Source organism: Hypanus sabinus, chromosome 6 (genome assembly GCF_030144855.1).
Source record: "Hypanus sabinus isolate sHypSab1 chromosome 6, sHypSab1.hap1, whole genome shotgun sequence".
Classification (NCBI taxonomy): Eukaryota; Metazoa; Chordata; class Chondrichthyes; order Myliobatiformes; family Dasyatidae; genus Hypanus; species Hypanus sabinus.
The window spans coordinates 175788912-175809868 of NC_082711.1; the positions used below are offsets into that span (position 1 = coordinate 175788912).

At 38.0% G+C, this 20957-nt stretch overlaps 1 protein-coding gene across 1 annotated transcript in view; it reads left to right on the plus strand.

Annotated features, from left to right (window-relative positions):
• brip1 (BRCA1 interacting helicase 1) overlaps nucleotides 1-20957 on the plus strand; it is a 257110-nt gene that overhangs the window by 149019 nt on the left and 87134 nt on the right. The window contains exon 15 of the mRNA XM_059973652.1: nucleotides 18493-18652. Coding sequence (XP_059829635.1) covers nucleotides 18493-18652 — 160 coding nt within the window. The remainder of the gene's footprint in view (nucleotides 1-18492; nucleotides 18653-20957) is intronic.

Sequence of the window (20957 nt, forward strand, 5' to 3'; positions counted from 1 at the left end):
CAGCAGCATGTTGATGCTGTGATTTCATATTAAATCTAATGCAGATATATCCCAGAAGGGATGCAAGTTTTTTGATGAGAGACACCATACTTGGAAATTAAAATTTATTTGTCAAAAAGACCTGTATTTTAGACCACAGATAAATGTTTATCCAAATTTCTCTTTTGATTGGAGCTGCTATGTGGACCTGAATTCTGATACCCACCTCAAGAATTGTATTCAACTAAGAAGAGCTTTAGAGACCCACAAACAAGAGAATATCCGCAGATGCTGGAAATGCAAGTAACACACAAATTGCTGGGGGAGATCAGCAGGCCAGACAGCATCTATGAAAAGAATAGACAGTCACTGTTTTGGGCTGAGATCCCTCATCAGGTCCTGATGGAGATTCTTGGTGCGAAAGTGACAGTTTACTCTTCCATAGGTGTTGCCTGCCCTGCTGAGTTCCTCCAGAATTTTGTGTTTGGTGCTTTAGAGACTGTTGTCTGAAAAAAGTATAAAGCACATGTTACGAATGTGCCACAACTCTGAGGGGCCGAAGGGTACAAAGTCGCCCCCTCCTTTTTGAGAATCACAAGATCGCTATTAATTCGGGTCTGGAACCCAGGAAACGAGAGAGAATCCACAAGGTTTGGAATGTGTCCTGGCCTCAGCGAAAACAAAACCCCTGATAACGGCTATTGTCTCTTGGAGACGGAATTGTGTATTGAGTACTGCACTATTCATTGAAGCCCCTCAGGAGACGACCAGAGTGAGCTGGTTGAGGGATTGCATCATCCCAACCTGATTTACATCTGAGACCCCGTGAGTAAGGATAAAAGAGGGTCTGGGGAACAACCCCTTTAGACGCACCAGGAGAAACGCTAGAAATCCCGTGACAGTGTTTAATAGCAACAGCCGATGGGGGGCTCGTGTGTGTCCTTCCTTTGCCTGGGATTGGCGGCCTCACCATGGAAGAACGGCTTTAGCTAAAGGAGAGGCCACAAGTGAACAGCCACACCAATGGGACTCCCAATGGATAGAAATCATAAAAGGAATAGGCAAGTTTCTCAAAATCTCTCTCTCTCTCCAACCATTGAAATACAGCAGTCCCCAAGGCTGCAGCCTGCATGAACTGAGTGACTTTTATATTTCCATCGGATAATACATTATCCCCTAGACAACAATAGAGCTATTTCTTATTGATTATTATTATACCTGCACTTTTAGATTTAGTATTGACGATGTATATTATCTGTATGTTTGCATTGATATTATTTTTGTGTATTTTTACTAAAAAAAACTGTTAAAAATAGTACCATCAGACTTCAACAGACCTCCCTATCTTTGCTGGTAAGTGACCCAGTTACGGGGTTCGTAACACACATAATAAGAATGATGGTGATCCTTGAAGAGTTCACTTTCTTAAAGTGGCCACCTTGTCGGTAGTGTAATCTGGTTTATTGACCATTTCACCAAATTATTTGGAAAGGATATTATTTTCAGACAAGTAACAACTTTGTTGTTGACATTCTTCCAAAGAATAGAAGTAACCCCCCAGATATAGATTCAGATTCAGTTTATTGTCATTTAGAAACCACAAATGCAATGCAGTTAAAAAATGAGACAACGTTCCCCCAGAATGATATCACAAAAGCATTTGACAAAACAGACTACACCAGAAAATCCACATAATGTTTGGCAATCCCCAATCCAGAGTCCGGAGAGGCTGCTGCATATTAATATTGCACTACCGTCTAGCATGTTCCCCGGAAAGGAGCTCCAAATCCACCAGACAAAAACAAGACCAAAAACTAAAGCTACAAGACCTGCACAAAACCACATAATTACAACATATAGTTACAACAGTGCAAACAATAGCATAATTGATTAAAAAAAACAGACTATGGGCACAGTAAAAATAGTCCAAGATGTTAAAGGACTATAAGTTCAAAAGAAATCACCACAGTTTCCACAAGTCTGCAGAGTCCCGACAGACTCGCCATCCCACGCCGGTGGCAGAAGGGAATACCCCCACTATGGACTTCCAAGGCACCGCCCGACTCAGCCTCGCAGATGCAGCACACAATGGAAGCTCCATCGAAACCAGCCTCGCAGACGCAGCACACACCAAAAGCGACCTGAGTCCGTCGAACCAGCTTCTCCGAGCACCATCCTCTGTTGAGCGTATTAAGACAGCTCCGCCAACGGCCATCAGCAACGCGACCCCGAGGATTGGGGGCCTGTTCTTCCCAGCAGAGTCCCGGACCTCAGCAGCAGCAGCAACGAAGAAGGTCTTCCTGGAATTTCCCGATGTTTCCCGATGTATAGAGTAATGAAGATGAGATCAAGTAGGGTTGGATGCAAAACTGTTGGATGCAGATGGCGGTAGACAACTTAACCTGTGGTTTTGTTCATTATTTCGTAAAACAGTTGATGTTAAATATGTGAAAATTAAGTGTTTACTGTGATTAGTTTTGTTACCATTTTTTTTGGGACTTTTGCAACCATTTCTTGTAGTTGAATCTTGATATAACAACTTACTGCCTTTTTTAAAAAAAGGCAATTCTTTTTGACTCTCATCCTCTTATGACCAATTTTAAATGTACGATCATCCACTCATCTGCTAGTTTCTTTTTATTGCAATGAATGAAATGTATTCAGTCATAACTATTGCCATGTGCAATTTTTTTGTGAAATATTAAACATTTTTATTATGGGTATAATTAAATTTATTGCCATAATTAAAATTCAAAATTTAAGGTATTGATTTTAATTATGGTAATAAATATGGTAATATCTTGGTAAAATTTAGAACAATCTGTAATAAATAGTTGTGTCTACTTGGAACTGAAGTGGCCTGAAGAAGATTTCTGATTGTCCCTTGAAGCACAAGGCATGACCAGTTGTCTATTTTGAATATATAGTTTGATCTTGTCTGTGAGAAAAGGCTTTAAGATTCTGCCATGTGTATTTTGGGTCAAGAGCTGGGAGTACAAGAGAATGCGCTCCTGGACTAGCATTATGGAAGTGCTTATTTCATCCTATTTGGGTCTCCAATTGAAAATGCAAAATGACATAAGAGATATGAAGGAGCACAGTGGGGCAGTGTTTCTATTTGTGATGTAGATGCTGTGTCAGTAGTCTCAATATTGAAAAAATGAAAAAAAATGCCAAATGCATGTGCAAATGGTGCATAATCCTACTTCATATGTAAATGGATATATGTTATTACATCCCCAGGGTGCTGCTGTGTTGTCAATAGAGATCAATACAGATTGCTGTGGGACATAAGGGGTGTGAGATTTGCTTACATGAATGATGCCAATAAATTCAAGGAGGTATTATTACAAAATCTGATTCATAGCAGTTAACATAATTGCTCAATTACAAGTACAATTTAAAAGTCATTAAGACATGCAAACTCACTTCTGGAGCTGAATTCCAAACCAAATAAAGTATAAATTTCACTCTTCCTGCAATCTTCTAAAAGCTTGTTCATTCCAGTTATGTGCAGTCTGGTCTCTGAAAGCCCAACTAATCCACCTATTTTCACATCTAAAGCAATGCTTATCTCTGCCTTCTACCATAAATTGCTAAAGTCTTGTTTGTTCTTTTTTTGAATGGTTGCTCATCTGAGCTCTACTTCACAGACCCATCAAGAATTCTCTGGTTGATTCTGTTTTACATCTCATTTATAAATGATGTCTTAGTATTCCACCATGAATTTAGAAAATTCATGTCCTCATTTCAGATCTTATGACATCACAATAGTCTATTTCTGTAAATTCCTCCAGCCTAAATGCTTTTGAATATAAGCATGTGTGATTTAGTCCATGTGGTGGAACACTCAGGCATACTGGTTTAGTACTCTTGAAATTATCTTGCTATAAATTCTGATATCTGATTTGCTCCTTTCAGTGTTAGCATACTTCATATGTCTAATTATTTCCTACTATCCCGGTGTCTTGGAATTTTATAATCTTCTCATAGGAAGTTCAAATGTATTCAATCTGTATATATTGGAGTAAATGGTATTATTGAAGGATTTCTCATTAAAACAAAAAATAATGTACTGTCAGTCAATTTTCAATAGAAATCTAGTGGCAAACTGCAAAATGCTTTTGTTATTGTTAAGTTTACTTGGCATGCAGCATGAGAAGTCAAATTTCAAATTGGTAGGATTAATTTGGCTGTTTCATACCAATGAATGGATAACCAGTCATCTGTGATGCTCTTCTATTGTTATTGTGGGTGTATGAGTTATATGAAGTTTGCCAAACTCAGGTTGAAGGAGCAACACCTCATATACCATCTGGGTAGTCTCCAGCCCCTTGGCATGAACATTGAATTCTTCAACTTCTGGTATTTCCTTCCCTCTCCCTTCCCCCATCCCAGTTTCACTCTGCCTCCTCTTCCAGCTGCCTATCACCTCTCTCATGATTCTGCCTTCTTCTACCCATAGTGCTTTCCCCTTACATTCCTCCTTCCTTTCCTGCCTATCCTGCTTCCCCACCCCCACCCCTTGATCTTTCCTCTGATTGGTCTTTCACCAGGTCTTTCACCTGGCACCTACCAGCCTTCTCCCTCCCACCCTCCCCCACCTTCTTTATAGGGCCCCTGCCCCCTCCCATCTTCAGTCCAGACAAAGGGTCTCGGCCTGAAACGTTGACTGCTTGTCTCCACGGATGCTGCCCGACCTGCTGAGTTCCTCCAGCATGTTGTACGTGTTGCTTTGACCATAGCATCTGCAATGCAGTTTGTGTTTAAATTTCTGCCTTAATGTCTCCATGAGTAGAGGTTATGCTCCTCTTGTGTTGGGAATTTGGGTGTTCTTTTGATCCTATGTACTGTAGCATGTATTCCAAGTTGTGTGATCATGCAACAAGAGGAATCCAAAGGTGCATTATTGTCTAAGTGCAGAGAAAGAGACAACAAGTGAATGAAATTCAGAGAAATATAGGTATTCTAGTGCACAAATCTTAAAAACTGGTCCAACAAGTAGTTCAGAAAACAAATAGCACGTTTGAGTTGGAGTCTAAGAATAGGAAGATTTTGTTCAGCTGTATCGGGTGAGGCCAGTCCTGGAATACTGTCCTTGGTTTTGATCCTTCTACATTAAAAAATGGATATAGTGACATGGGATTCAATCTGAAGGAGATATGCCAGGCTAATTCCTGGGATGAGTGTGTTGTCTTATCAAGAGAAGCTGGGGTCTCTGTTCTTTGGAGTTTTGAACAACATGTAAGATCAGAAGGGGACTTTGCAGGATAGATTTTGGGATGTTTTCACTTGTGGGAGGGTCCTGTACAAGGGAACAAATTTGCAAGTTAAGAGGCTAGTCATTTAACATTGAATTAAATAAAAATCTCTTCTGCTAGAGAGTGATGAAATTCTAGAATTTTCTGTCCCAAAGGATGGTGGAAGCTAGATCGTATTAGATATATTTATGGATGTGATAGATAAATATTTGAAAGATAGAGGAATTGGGGGCTATGGTGAAATGGCACAGAAGAGGAGTTGAGGCCAGCAGAAACCAACCATGATCATATTTAATGATGGGCAGGCTTTAGGGTCTGGTATCCTACTCCAGCTTCCATTTTCTTGTTTTCTTATAATAATGTGGCTGAAAAGGAAAAAAAATCAGATACTATAAATCTGACAAAGATATTAATTTGATACTTTTAACAATTTCTCTCTCCTGATCTGCTTATTTCCAGCATTTTCTATTTTAAGAAAGTCTGATGCATTTCTGTAGTACCATACTGATAGAGGTTAGGCATTTGAATGACCTTAAAAAGCTTGTCTTAATTATTTCATTAATTAATCAGCAATAGTTAACCCATGGAAGACAAAGGAAATTTCTGTATTGCTTCACTATTTTTGGAGTAAATAATTTGCAGAATGCCCAATTTGCCTATTTAATATTCAGTATACTTTGAAGGAATTAATTCAATTAGGAGTCTTTGAGAATGACTCTGAATGCAATTCAGAAAGTGTGTATTTTGAAGTGACCATGTCAAAATTTTCAGGCTTTTGTTTAATTGTATTTTTATATCCACATTCCTTTGAAAAGAATGTGGAATAGCAATTAAGGTTTCCCTACTATTGTACTTCTGCATTTACAATGCTGTGAACAAGTTTCAGAACATGAATTTTATTACAAAATAGTGTAAATGCAAACATATTTAATTGATTTAACATTACTTAATTGTTGCACAGTTGATGTTGTCACTTTGTTATAAATTGCAAGATGTCAAATATTGATGATCATTTTTTTAAACCCCTGATCTCAGATGAAGGAATACTATAGAATATATTAAATTGAGGAATGCATGTGGTACCACGGAGATGGAAGAGATTAATGATTAAAGAAACAAAATTATTTTCCCTATATGGTTCCATAGGAATTTAGCATCAGAAGTCTTTAATGGTCTCACATATTAAAATCTGGTAAGTTTTATGGTAATTTAAAAGTTAAATTTGATCTTCTTTGACCCACTTTCAGTTTATTGCAGAGTGTTCCTTCATTTTGCTGCTATTCTTATTCATGGAGAAAACACAGAAGCAAAATAATGAAGACTGGAGTGTGGGAAAGAGTTTTCAGATCAGTCTTTGTCCCAAGAATTATTTTAGCTTATCCTAAGATATAAACATGGTAGAATTATAGTTAAATAAAGCTATAGGCTCTCAACAACTTGAATGTAATAAAAGTATTGCTGCAGAGTGTTACTTACACTGTTAAGTTTGTTTTTTTTTAATCATTGTTTTGAAGCTCTACTACCATTATATGAATTCTGGCAGACCAAATGACAAAATGAAGCAGAGACTGAATTCTTTATAAAGCAGGCATAAATAAAGAGTACACCAATATACTGAATTACATAGACATTTCAATATGGAAGAATTAAATATTTAATCTAAACAGTCTTTGTTGAAGTTAATTCTATACAAATAGATAAGCAAATAGATCTGATCACATTTCACACTGTTTCTTTATTCCTTTGGCATTTTCTTTACTCCTGAATAATATAATCATAACTTTTGCTTCAATTGCTTAACCTAAAGAAATTTCTCTTGTATCATGTGTTAAATCTCTTACATAGAATCCTTTATTGAAATGATACTGTTTCTTAATCTGATTAACTCCTTGGGACAGTCAGGTGCTTTTTGTTGCTCCAGTATTTCATATTAAAGCATTTTTAATCATATTACTAAAATCAGTATTTTTATAGTGAAAAAGACCTTTCTCCCCCAAGTATTTCCCAATAATTGTATTTCCTCTTGTCAGATATCACTCTGGTGATTCTATATCCTGGAACCCAATAGGGTTTTAATCTCTTTTCTTTCATGTGTTTATCAGTATACAGTTGATGTTGATAATGAAAATTTCCAAATTTGCATCAGTTATATTTTATGTATCAGCTATATTTTCCATCATCACCGTGGTTGGATGATGAAGAATGATGCTGACATTCAGGCCCTGATTGATTAAAAAAGAAAAGGCCACTGCATGTGATGAAACATCATCTCATGCGGAAGAAAGACTTGCGTCAGCAACTTAAAACTGAACCATGAAGGAAGGTCATTGCATAAGTGATGGCCAGAAAAGGCCAAAGAAATCAAGATTACAAAACATAACATGGGTTTTTTTTCCCCAGCAAGCAAAGGCTTTTTATGCCCAAGTTCTTGTGGATGATGCTCCATAAGGGAAGTAAAGGCATCAAAGTTGGTGAAAGAACCACTTTGAAACTCTCCTAAACAGTGAATTAACTGCCACTGTGGAATCCATCTCAGTGTTCTAGTAGAGAATTGCAACTCTTCCTCTACCCCATCATCATTTTATCCTTAAAGAAGTCAGATGTGCCATCATGCAAACCTAGAAAAACTAGGCTAGAAGGCCATAAATCTAAATTCTCCTAGGTAAAGAACTGGTACATAAGCTCGCAATTGCATTATATCTGGCCTGTTTAGAAAATTCCAAAGGACTAGGGAAATGTCAATATTTTGAAATCTTTAAGAAAGTAGATGTCAATCAAACCAAATCAAATTGCAGTTTAATTACCATTCAACCATACATGAATACAGATGAACAAAATAGCCTTGCTCTGGGGCCAAGCTATAAAACATACTTAGCACATTCAAGATAGTGAGTGCAAAAACGTAAGTCCCTGAGTGACATGTCCTGCAACTTGATGGTGGAGATCCCAGCAGTCCGTAGATGAACACACACGCAATCCAGCTTGTCTTTCCACTGATCAGGCACGGGGGGTGTGGGTAGCTCCAGTGGGAGAAGCCAGCCCCCAAATGAACATGGATGCCATGCTCTAGCATCTCCCCTCCCGGACAGCTACCCTGCCATCTGTTGCATCACCAAAGAAGGGAAAGAGGCTTGCAGTGTCTTGCAATTGCAAGAGAAATGTTCAAGAAAATCTCCCACAATTACACTGCATGCTGCCTTCATACACCAACTCTGATGCCTTCCTGTGGCAGGCAGCAACAAGGTCTGCATCGTCCAGCAACTCTGCCAAAAAGCAGATCACTGATGGGGTAGACCTGCAGTACCCGAAGTTCTTGGAATCCAGCATTGTCTTGCAATTTAAAAAAAGAAAAGAAACTCCTTTGGGTGTCTCCCAAAAGGCCTCTGCATCCGAACACACCTCCATTTTACCAGAAGTAGATCTTACTGAAAGTCAGGATATGGAAATTATCAAGAAATTGACTTGCTGTCTACAGCAGGTTAAATTCTTGTTATACTGTATGCTCATCAAAAAATGGAGTCCCCCCCCCCCCCCCCGCCAAACTAACACTCAAATCCAAAATCACCTAGTTCAGTGGTCAAGAAAACTGGTGTGGAGATTACAAGCTGCAGGAGTATGCAATCAATTGTTCTCAATAGAGTCACAACACATGCGAGGCAGTGGCTGACTTCAAATGGAAGCATTCTGCTCTTGAAGCTAAAAAGACTGAAAAAAGAAAGAGAATGAAAGGAGAAGGAGGAGGAGCATGGAAGGCAGATGGCTTATGAATAAACAACTTTACCTTCTGCAGGCAGTGTGTGGTTCTGGAACTCCCAACTCATATTGGAGCCTATTGGGTTCAAAAGTTCATTTTATTGTCAAAGTATGCATGTACAATACAATTCTAATATTTGTCTTCTCCGGATAGAAATACATAAAGAAAAAGAAACAATACTCACAGACCCCAAAATCCTCCACTCCCTCCCCTGCAAGAAAAAACAGCGACAATAGCATCAAAACACCCAGTCTCCTCCCACCCTCCCCCCACCTTACACACCCTCTTACATTAGTAAATCTGTGGTGGAGGTTCTTTTCAAATTTGAGTCATTAAGTGTAGAACCCAATATTTAACATGTTACTTCTGATCTTAAAATTTTTGCTGGAGAAATCTGAGTTCTCATATGGAACACACAGCCCTGCAGCAGCCAGTAAGTTTGACACACTAGTTTCCTAAACATTCATTCATATATGTGGGCTGTATGAATGTCAGCCTGGAGATGATCCTTAAGTCTTTTGCAATCTGTTCTGTGTTAAAGCATGTGACTCCATTAACCTATTGTCATGCCTATCTGCTTGGCCCAGTGTTGAATTCTGTATAATTGATTACCTGATTCTCCCTTCCACTGCAGAGTTTTCATTCTACTATTTTTTAAATCATTGCCTAGAACTTAATACTTCAAGATTCACCTCACTGTCAGTAACTTAATTTTACTCGTGCTTGTGGAGTAATGTGTTGTTTAGCTTAAAAAATAGTATTATTGTTTTAACATTTTTCTTTCTCTCAATGGATTTTATTATTTGCTTGAATTTTTTATTACACTTAAGGCCCTCTGTCGACTTAAAATACCACTGCTTTGCTTTGTGATTATTCTGAACATTGTGATAGGTACAAAGTAACCAGATTCAAAAACTAACTCTGGTCTGCCATTTTACCAAGTTCTTGATAACATTCCTGTGAACTGATTGAATTTGCAAGACAAGCTCTGGAGAAAAATCTGTACCCTGTCATAACTTTATTTAAGGTTCTATCAAAGCAGCTTACAAATAAAAACAACCACTTCTTAAAGCCAAAAATAAAGCACATTATTTTAATTTGTCTAGAAAAGAACAAACATTGCTCAGATGAATTCAGATAGGACAAAGGATATTTGCACCTCATGTATAACTGTTGAATTTTTATGCATTGGAAGATGCATTGGAATAATTCTCCAAGTTATTCCGGATGTTATACATGAATCACATATCTACAAAGATTATATGTCATGATAATTTAGAGGGACCATAATCATGGCCCTCATCGAGAAAGGAGACAATCTATTTCTCTATATGAGAGTGACTGGAGCATCTCCCTCAAAAATTTGTTTCCGTCTTTCATCTGTAGGCTGGTATACAGTCTATGATATTAACTGACCAAAAACCCAAGCTCATGAAGATAAATATCAAGTAAGGCTATGTTACTATCTCATCATGTTTCTCAATCTTTTCATCTCAATGCCTCATCTCCGAAAAATTCTCCTGCTGCAGTGTAAGGCAACTAAAACACATTGCCACCACTCTAGAAATAAGTTCATCCCAACTTCGCAATCAAGCAGCTACACATTGCATGGGTACACATTCAAAGGGTAAGCTCCAAGTCAACCTCTGCTTGTTCACTGAAACACAGGAGAATGCGTTTTGCATTCAACATCTGCAAAACAATGGTCCTTTTCCAAACCCTCTCCCCCCCCCCCCCATCCTATTGCCTTAGGAAATGAGAACCATTTTGCATATCTTGGAAACCACCTCTTAATGAAAGCAGATGTTATTGATGAAAGCCATACTGCCTACAGTGTTCCAGCTTAGCCTTAGATAGGTTAAGAGAAATTGAGAAATATGAAGAAGATTAAGTTCTTAAATCTGGTGCAAGCATATAGTCTCCCTGGTGTCAAAAAAGATTCTCAGACATGAATTGTTTACACCAGCCATCTCAAAACACATGGAGAGGCATCAACCACATTGTCTCTGCAAAGTGCTCTAATTGGCAGTACTGTTGAACCAATATCAACATCCTCATTTAAGCCAATGTTGAGTCTCTAATTGTACTCAGTCAACTCTGATAGGCAGTCTTTATCAGTTGGATGCATATAGGTTAGATGACTTAAATATCCAAGTAGTTAAAATAACCTTACAAAGAAACAACTTTATTTCTTTTGTCAGGTTGATTTTTAAAAAAAATATTGTATGTTATGTCTACTCATTTCAGCGTTGTGAACTGTGCAGTCTTGTTTGGCCATTTATTAAACTACTAACCAAAGAGTCAGTCATACTAGTGGTCTGGTGTTGCATTCTGGGGAGTAACAGTAGGTGGAAAAATATCTTTCTAAAACTGAATTTTCCTACAATAATTCGGTGGCTTTCTTGAATTTAAATTCTGCAGGTCCCATAATTCTGTCTGTTAGAGATTCATCAGACCTGCTTTTCCATCACCAGCCTTGTTCTTCCACCTCCTTCACAACTCCCTTTCTCTTACTTGTTTCTTTCTGGTTCCTAACCAACCAGTATCCTTCACAATATCTTCAAATATTTAAAATGCTTTGTATTTTTATTTAAACTTGGAAGCCACTTTATTGAAATGATTTTATTTTAGTTCTAAAGGTTGTGCCTAATTCTCTACATTTATTTCTTTAAGATACTTATTAAAATTTTCCTGACCAAACTTGAAGTCAGTATTCTAATCTCTCCATGTGTGGTTCTGTGTGTATTTTAATATGCAATGCCTTGAGATGTTTCAGGGGTGCTATATAATACAAGTTGTTGGTTAATTAAAATGATTTGTTTCCCAGTTTCTTGATTATGTAGATATAAGCTGCTGTCAGTGCATGAAGCAGTCAGTACAGATTAAAATCAAAAATTTCTGGGCAACCACAGAGATGTTCTTCCAGATTAGGATATTTGATTTTAACATGTACCGTTTCTGCAGCAGATTCCAATACATTTGGAGAATGGAAATCTGTAATTGAGGTATTTAATTATTCTTGTAAAATAGCTCTGTAGTGAATGCAGGAATGCAAAGTTAGAAGTTCTCAGCAAATCCATGAGAAGAGCATTAGTGCAGCAGGAGTTAGGACAATTGTGTCACCTTTGCATGTCATGAATTGGAAGTTTTGATCAATAAGTAATTTTCTTACTGCTAGATATATAAATTATTTGGAGGTGTGTGATCTGCTGTTTATTGCAGGATGCAGGCCCAGTGATATTGTAACTTTTACTCTGCATTTAGGCCACAAAAACTTTTGGCGAATAGAAATGCTGGACAGCCATTCATTAGATTTATGCTGTCTTAAAAAGTGTTCAAAATGTATTGTTTTAAATATAAACTCTGGACTATTGGTATGATAAAGAAGAATTACAGTATATGGTCAAAAGAAACTGAGTGACATTAGAAAACCTGATAAACTTTGCCTTTACTGGTAGTGCTGTGATTTTCAGTGGGTGGTGATGTTAATTTTTTATTTTTGCTCAGATCATAAAGGTCACATTTTAAAGATCCTGATTACAGAAATGGGGGTTTTTAAGTGCAAATATGTAGATTGTTAAAGACACATCTATGTATGTAAATTACACTAAGTGACATTTAAAATAAGAAATATGAAGTGAATAAAAGAATATAAGAAATCGGAGTAGGATGGGGTATTTTGGCCACTTGACCTGCTCTGTCATCCAATAAGATCACAGCTGATTTTTCTCTCAATGCCCAGCATATTTCTACCTAATCCCTTAATTTCTCCAGAAATCTGTTAATCTCAGTTTTAAATGCAATCAATGACTAGTCTTCATAGCCCTTCAGATTTAAATTACTCTTGATTTCAGTCCCAAATTGCTTTCTTATTTTGGAATAAAGACATAGTTCAGCCATGAAAATATCCTCCCTGAATGTATTCTACCAAGTCCTCCATAATATTGTATGTATTTGGTCTCTCAGTAACAGAGGCCTACCTCCTTAATCTCTTTTTATGGCAGATCTGTCATTCCAGGAATTAGTCTCTCAAATCTTGGGGACATTGTCTATATGGCAAACATACCTTTTTAGGAAGTGAGATCAAAATTGTACACAGCACTCAAGACTCATATGTGATGGTGGCATATTTTTATTCTTGCGCTCAAATAGTCTTGCAGTTAAGGCCAGAGTACCACTTGGATTCCAGGTACCCTACTTGGTGAATCCAAGTTAGCTTTCATAGAACAGTACAGCACAGGAACAGGCCATTCAGCCCACAGTGTTGCGCTGAACCAGGCATTTTCCAGGCATCCACCACTCAGAGTAAAAAAATTTACTCCTCACATCCCCCTTGAACCTACCCCCTCTCAGCTTCAGTCCATCCCCTCTGGTATTAGACATTTCAACCCTGGTTACAAGATGCTCTCTGTCCACCCTATCTATGCCTCTCATAATTTAATAAACCTCTATCAGATCATCCATCAGCCTCTGGCACTCCAAAGAAAACAACCTAAGTTTATCCAGCCTCTCATGATAGCACATACACTCTAAATCAGGCAACGTTCTGGTAAACCTCTTCTGCACCCTCTCCAAAGCCTCAGCATTCTTCCTACAGTGGGGTGACCAGAACTGTATGCAATACTTCAGATGTGGTTTAACCAGAGTTTTATAAAATTGTAACATAACCTCTTGACTATTGAACACAATACCTCTTCTAATAAAAGCAAACATTCTACAAGCCTCCGTAATCACGTTATTGACCTGCATAGCCATTTTCAAGGAGCTATGAACTTGGATCCCAAGATCTCTCTGCTCAGCAACACTTTTAAGGACCTTACCCAAAACAATGTACTGCCTCCTCGCATTTGCCCTGCCAAGGTGCAACACCTCACATTTATCTGGGTTAAACTCTAACTGCTATTTCTCTGCCCATATTTAAAACTGACCTATATCACACTATTCTTTGCCAGTTTTCTACACAATCCACAACTCCACCTATTTTGGTATAATCTGCAAACTTACTAACCATCTACATTTATATACATTAGCAGCAGCAGAGGTCCCAGCACAGATCCCTGTGGAACTCCACTAATTACCGACCTCCAGTTTGAATAAGTCTCTTCGGCAACTACTCTGTCTTCTATGTGCAAGCCAGTTCTGAATCCAAATGGCCAATTCACCGCAGACCCCACACATCTTAATCTTCTGAATTAGTCTCCTATGAGGTACTTTTTCAAATGCCTTGCTAAAATCCATGTAGACAATATCCATTGCCCTACCCTCATCAATCTCTCTCATCACCTCATCAAAAAAACTCAGTCAAGTTAGTAAGGCATGACTTGCCATGCTGGCTTTCCCTAATTAGGCCATGGATTTCCAAATGCTTATTTATCATATGCCTAAGAATTTTCTTCAGCAATTTCCCTGCAACTGACGTGAGACTCAATGATCTATAGTTCCCAGGATTTTCCCTTGTTCCCTTCTTAAATAGAGGTACGACATTAGACACTTAGCAGTCCTTTGGACCTTAACTGTGTCTATAGAGGGGACAAATACACTGGTCAAGACCCCTGCAATCTTGTATCTTACCTCCTTGTCTCCTTCAATAACCTGGGCCTGAGGACTTGCCCACCGTAATACTCATTAAGAGGTCCAATACTTCTTCCTTCTTAAACTCTAAACGCCCTAATGTATTTATACTTTTAACCAAATTTTATACTTTTATCCATGTGAGCATTAATATTTCTCAGTATTTTACCATTTAAAATAATATTCAGTATTTCTCTGTTTTCCAACTGAAGCTAATAACTTTATGAAGGTAGAGATTAGTATAGTTTAAGTTGTAATGGGTCATTGGACCAAAAGGGCCTATTACCATGATGTATCTCAGAATGAAATAAAAATTAAAACAGAGTTAGTAGGATCAGTTTTTACATAATGATATTGCATGTTGTGATGTGATGGAGCATGTGGGAACAAGGAAAAAACCATAACAACAAGTTTGACAGTAGATGGAATTATGGGTATGGATTTGAAAGGGTAGCATTTACAGTATCTTGTGTCAGAATCAGTTTGAAAGTCTTAAATTGTAAATAACTCTACCCTAGGCATTCTTTAAAAAAATTAATGTGGATTGGGCTGGTATTAAGAAAGGAAGATGATTGAAAAAGATGTGCAATCTTTCTTTGATGTTATGCCATGTACAGTTGTATTTAAGAAAAGTACCCAACATTTTTTTTTATTGAAAATAAATTTAAGCTTATTCATGGATACTATTTCTGCATCAATTTGGCATATTGAATAAAAGTGATATTATTAGAACTGTGATGTGTGATCTATCTCAATATTAAATAATGAGAAATTTTATACTATTGGCACTGTTTGTCTACATAAAATATCAAAAAATAAAGATTAGCTTTATTAGTCACATGTATATTGAAGCTTACAGTGAAATACATTGCTTGCATCATATCAATTTAGTAAAGATCTTGTTAGACAGTCCACAAGTAATGTGATGCTTCTGATGCTAATTTAGCATGCCCAAAACTCACTAACCCTAACCCAAGGATTTCCAACCTTTTTTATGCCACGGAGCTTTACCATTAACTGACCCCACATTGGGAACCCTTGCCTTAACCATACATCTTTGCATTGCAGGAGAAAACCAGAGCACCCAGAGAAAACCCACACGATCATGGGGAGAACATAGAAACTCCTTACAGACAGCGGCTGGAATCTTTTCCACTTCGGTTGTTTGTGTGTAGTTTCTCATTGATTCTTTTGTTTTTCTTTGTATCGTGAATGCCCACAAGAAAACTAATCTTATAGTAGTGTACCATGACATGTACTACCCTGAGTAATTATCAAAGTGACAGGCTTTGATAATAAATTTATCAAGGTAAATTTATAAATTTACTTTGAACCAACATCTTGCTGCTGGTGATGTGCTGACTGCTGTACTGTCATGACTATCAGCCTGTGCAAGTTGAAGGACAGCATGGTGAGGAGGCAGCTGAGCCAGTGTCTCATTGATTCGTTGATCTATGTTCAATCTTGAGCCCCCTATGCTATGTCCCTGTGTCCATGTGCATTTGCCCCCAAGTACTCCAATTTTCTCCTACGTTTCAAAGATATGTTGGTTGGCAGGTTAAACATTTTTCTTAGAACATACAACTCTTTAACTTTAATTCTGGCCTGTAACACCAAATTTCCAGGGTCCTGGGACCCTGAGATGCTCTTTCCAAGGCTTGAAATGTCTAATACAGGTTCCCCCCCCCCCCCCCACTTTACAAAAGTAGAGCATTCCTATGAAACCTTTCTTAAGCCAAAATGGCATAAAGTGAAGAACCGTTAATTTATATGGGAAACATTTTCTTGAAAGCGTAAATCCTCTTTTGTAATGAGAAAACGGGTTACTAATATCGGTCTTTTGTTAAAGCGAACATTCGTAAAGTGGGGGGACACCTGTACAACAAGATATGCATTTAAGGTTGGAAGAGTTAGCTCAAAGGAGATGGCTAGGATAGTTTTTTTTTAAATTACAGGTGGTAGGTGTGATGGTGGAGCCAAATATGATAAAGCAGTTTATATGCTCTAGATAACTAGAAGAATGTGCTGATATATGGACATTGTGAAGGCAGAAGGGATTAATTTACTTAGACATTTAGTTACCAGTTCATTTAGTCTGGCACAACATTATGGGCCAGAGGACCTGTTCCTGTGTAGTTCTATGTTCTATAATTCTACTCTAAATTGTCCATAGTGTAGGTAGATAGTATGAGAATCAAGTTGCATGGAAAAAGCTGGGGAAAGTGACCGATTGGAATGCTCTGAGAGCTGGCATAGACTCAGTGGATCAAATGATCTCCTATGTTGTAATTATAGAATAATAACTACTCCTGAATCTGGAGGTGTGGGACCTAAGGCTTCTGAACCTCCTGCCCGATGATAGTAGTGAGAAGAAGGCATCATGAAAGCTGCAGAGATTTATCTTCTTTACAAGTACAAATAGATAATCTTTACTCCATGATCCATAGAAAAAAATAATAAAAGGACCAAGAAAATTTTTGTCAGACCCTGTGTGCCAAGTCCTTTAGGAGATACTTAAGCAACATTTTACTATTTACATTTCTAATTGCTCTGTTAATTAGTGTATAGAACCTGCTTATAGTGAGCTTTGCTGCAGGAAAGCAGTATAATGCAATTCCTCCCTAAACTTGCTGCTTCAGTAAGTTGATTATTATGAATATTTGCACCGAATTCTTACTTGATAATTGACAAAATGATGATTAGTAATTGAATGTAAACTTGTGCCTTTGATGCTGTACTACTTATATAAAGCCAAAGCATTTACTAAGAGGTCAAAGTACTTTCCTTGATAGCTCATAATAGTTGTTTTTCACTGTTAACTAGACTGTGTTTTACAGCCCATGACATAAAAAATATCCACAAGATAAACTCTTCATGTTTTTTTGTATGTACTCCAGTAATCCGACAGAAATATAACATTTTTACACGGTTTAACTGGTCTCCATATAAATTACATGGGAACTGCTTATCTAAACGTATTCTTCATAATTACACCCATTTGTTGGTGGAGACTCTGCAGAGGGGAGGAAGTAATTGCAGTATTACAGCCTTATGTGGACAGTTAAAATGTTAACACGAATATATCAAAATAACAAACTGGTGAGTATGCAGAAAAAACTTACAAGAATTGCTTCCTAGACTGGAGGGCTCGAGTTATATGGAGAGATAGGGAAAACTGCAACCTGGAGAGGAGGAGGCTGAGGGTGACCTCATAAAGATTTATAAAATTATGAAGAGTATAGATAAGGTCAATAATCAGTCTTTCTCCCAGGATTGTAGTGTTAAAAACTAGAGTGTGTAGGTTTAATCCAGTCACAAACAAGAGATCTGTAGATGCTGGAAATCTGAGCAGTGTGCACAAAGTGCCAGAGGAACTCAGCAGGCCAGGCAGCATCTAGGTAAAGAGTACAGTCGACGTTTCAGGCCAAAACCCTCCAGTAGTACCAGTAGTTTAAGGTGAGAGTAAGAATTAAAGGGGTTTAGAAGTTTGTTTGCCCACACAGAAGGTGATGGAATGAGCTGCCAGAGAAGATGTTAATGGGCAGATACAATTGCAACATTTAAAAGACTTTTGAAAAGGTAGATTTAGAGGGATATGGCAAATGGGATTGGTGTACAGTAGATAAGCACTTTGGTCAGCATGGACAAGATGGGCCAAAGGACCTATTTTCTTGCTATTTGACTATGAATTTGGAAAAAGTAATTAGCATCTGCATAGTTTGGTCCAGTGAATGATTTGTCATACAAATCTACTTACTTTGAAAACTATATTTGGTCTCATTTTGTTAAGTATTCTTAAACTTGAGCAGTGGATATTCAGTATTAATACTTATTTAAATCTTTGTTCATTTGTTTAAATTTTGATAAGTGAAATCAAAATCACATTGCTTATTGTATCCAAAAGCATATCCTACCTATATCTTCCAGATGCTGGACAAGCTGCAAAGTCGCTGGATGCTCACAGGATTATGGGGGAAGCTGGAGAAAGTAAAGACAGTCATTGTCGAATCAAAAGGAGGTGACAAAAGTGACTTTGATGCATTGCTGCAGTCGTACTATAACGTAATAAAGGATGGGGAAAACAAAGGTACTTCAGAAAGGAGCTGGTAGTCAAAGTTAAATCAGCAGAAATATTTAGCTTGGAAATCTGCAGATGTTGGAAATTCAAGCAACACACACAAAATGCTGGTGGAATGCAGCAGGCCAGGCAGCATCTATAGGAAGAAGCACAGTCGACATTTCTGGCCAAGACCCTTCATCAGGACTGTGCTTCTTCCTATAGATGCTGCCTCGCCTGCTGCGTTCCACCTGGAAATATTAAGCTTTTTGACCTTTAAACGGAAATACAATCAAATGTACAAGCTGCTAGTGAAAGTGGTGGAATTGGGTTCGTTTGCAACATTTAAGAGAACTTTACTTAAGTACATGGATAGAAAGGGTATGGAGAGCTATTGTCCAGGTGCAGGTTAATGGGACTAAACGGAATAACTTTTCAGAATGGATCATATGGGTTGAAGGGTCTGTTTTGTGCTGTGCTACTTTGTCTCTAATCAGTGGATTAAACCTTAAAATTGGTTCTTGAATCTAGAAATAGGAGAGATCCCTTATCTGGCTATGTCATGTGAAATTTAATACAGCCTACTCATAAATGTGCAAATGATTTTCAGGTGTTGTTCATTAGCAACTATGGATATAATAGTTATGTTTCAATGATAAAATTAACATGTGAAAAAAAATGTGTATGATTGCTTGGCTTAATAAAGAACTATTATTTATTGTTCAGTGTTAGGGTGCCACAGTAGAGTAGTGATTAGCAAGATGCTATAACAGCTCATGATGTTGGTGTTTAGAGTTCAATTCCAACGTTATCTGTAAGGCATTTGTGCGTCCTGCCTCTGGAATGCATGGGTTTTCTCCAGATTCTCCAGTTGCCCGCCACAGTCCAAAGGTGTACTTGTTAGTATGTTAACTGGCCATTGTAAATTGTGTCCTGATTAGGCTAAGGTTAAATCAAGGATTGTTAGGCTGTGCAGCTGGAAGGGCTTATTTCATGCTATATATCTAAAAAAAATAAATAGCAAGCTGTATGTCAGATGTTCATCTTAAATAGAACAGTGCTTAGTTCTGGTGACAACATTTTGTGGTATGTCTTAAAACCCTCCCTTGTGCTTACCAATATATTCCCATGTAACAAAATTGATCTCAATGCTTTTATCTGTTTGATTATTTTCTATTTAAAAATTTATAAACTGATATCAATGATACTTTTCTCATAAACATGGTTTAGTAATACTTTTAACAAGCATCATCCGGTAGCACTTACATCCACAGTGTTGAAGTGTTTTGAGAGGTTGGTGATGAGACATGTTGACTCCTGCCTGAGAAGCGACTTGGATCCGCTCCAATTTGTCTACTGGTGCAACAGGTCCACAGCAAATGCCTTCTCACTGCCTCTTCACTCAACCCTGGAACATCTAAGCAGCAAGGATGCATATGTCAGGATGCTCTTTAGCAATTACAGCTCAGCATTCAATGCCATCATATCCTCAGAATTAATCAATAAGCTTCAAGACCTTAGCCTTAATACCCCTTTGTGCAATTGAATCTTGTATTTCCTGACTTGTAGACCCTAGTGAGTTTGGATTGGCAGCAACATCTCTACGGATTCCAGCAGGTACACCACAAGGTTGTGTGCTTAGCCCCCACTCTACTCATTTTACACTTACAACTGTATGGCTAAGCATAGCTTCAAAGCTATATTCAAGTTTGCTAATGACACCACTGTCATAGGCCAAATCGTAGGTGGTGACAGATCAGCATATAGGAGGGAGAATGAAAATCTGTCTGAGTGGTGCCACAACAACAACCTCTTATTCAGTGTTAGCAAGACCAAGGAGCAAATTACTGACTTCAGGAGGAGAAAGCCAGTCCGTGAGCCATAATCATTGGAGAATCAGAGGTGGAGAGAGTCAGCAACTTTAAATTCCTCGGTGGTGTTATTTCGGAGGATCTGTTCTGGCCCAGCCTGTAAGTGCAATTGCAAAACAAGCATGGCAGCGCCTCTACTTCCTTAGGAGTTTGTGAAGATTTGGCATCACGTCTATAACTTTGACAAACTTTTATAGATATGTAGTGGAGAGTATATTGGCTGGCTGCATCACAGCCAGATATGGAAGCATCAATGCCCTCGAAAGGAAAGTCCTACAAAAAGTAGTAGATACAGCCCAGTCCATTACAGGTAAAGCCTTCCCAACCATTGAACATATCTACATGAAACGTTACAGGAAAGCAACATCCATCATCAGGGACCTCTACCTACCATCATGCTGTCTTCTTGTTGCTACCATCAAGGAGAAGTTGCAGAAGCCTCACGGGTAGTTATTACCCTTAAG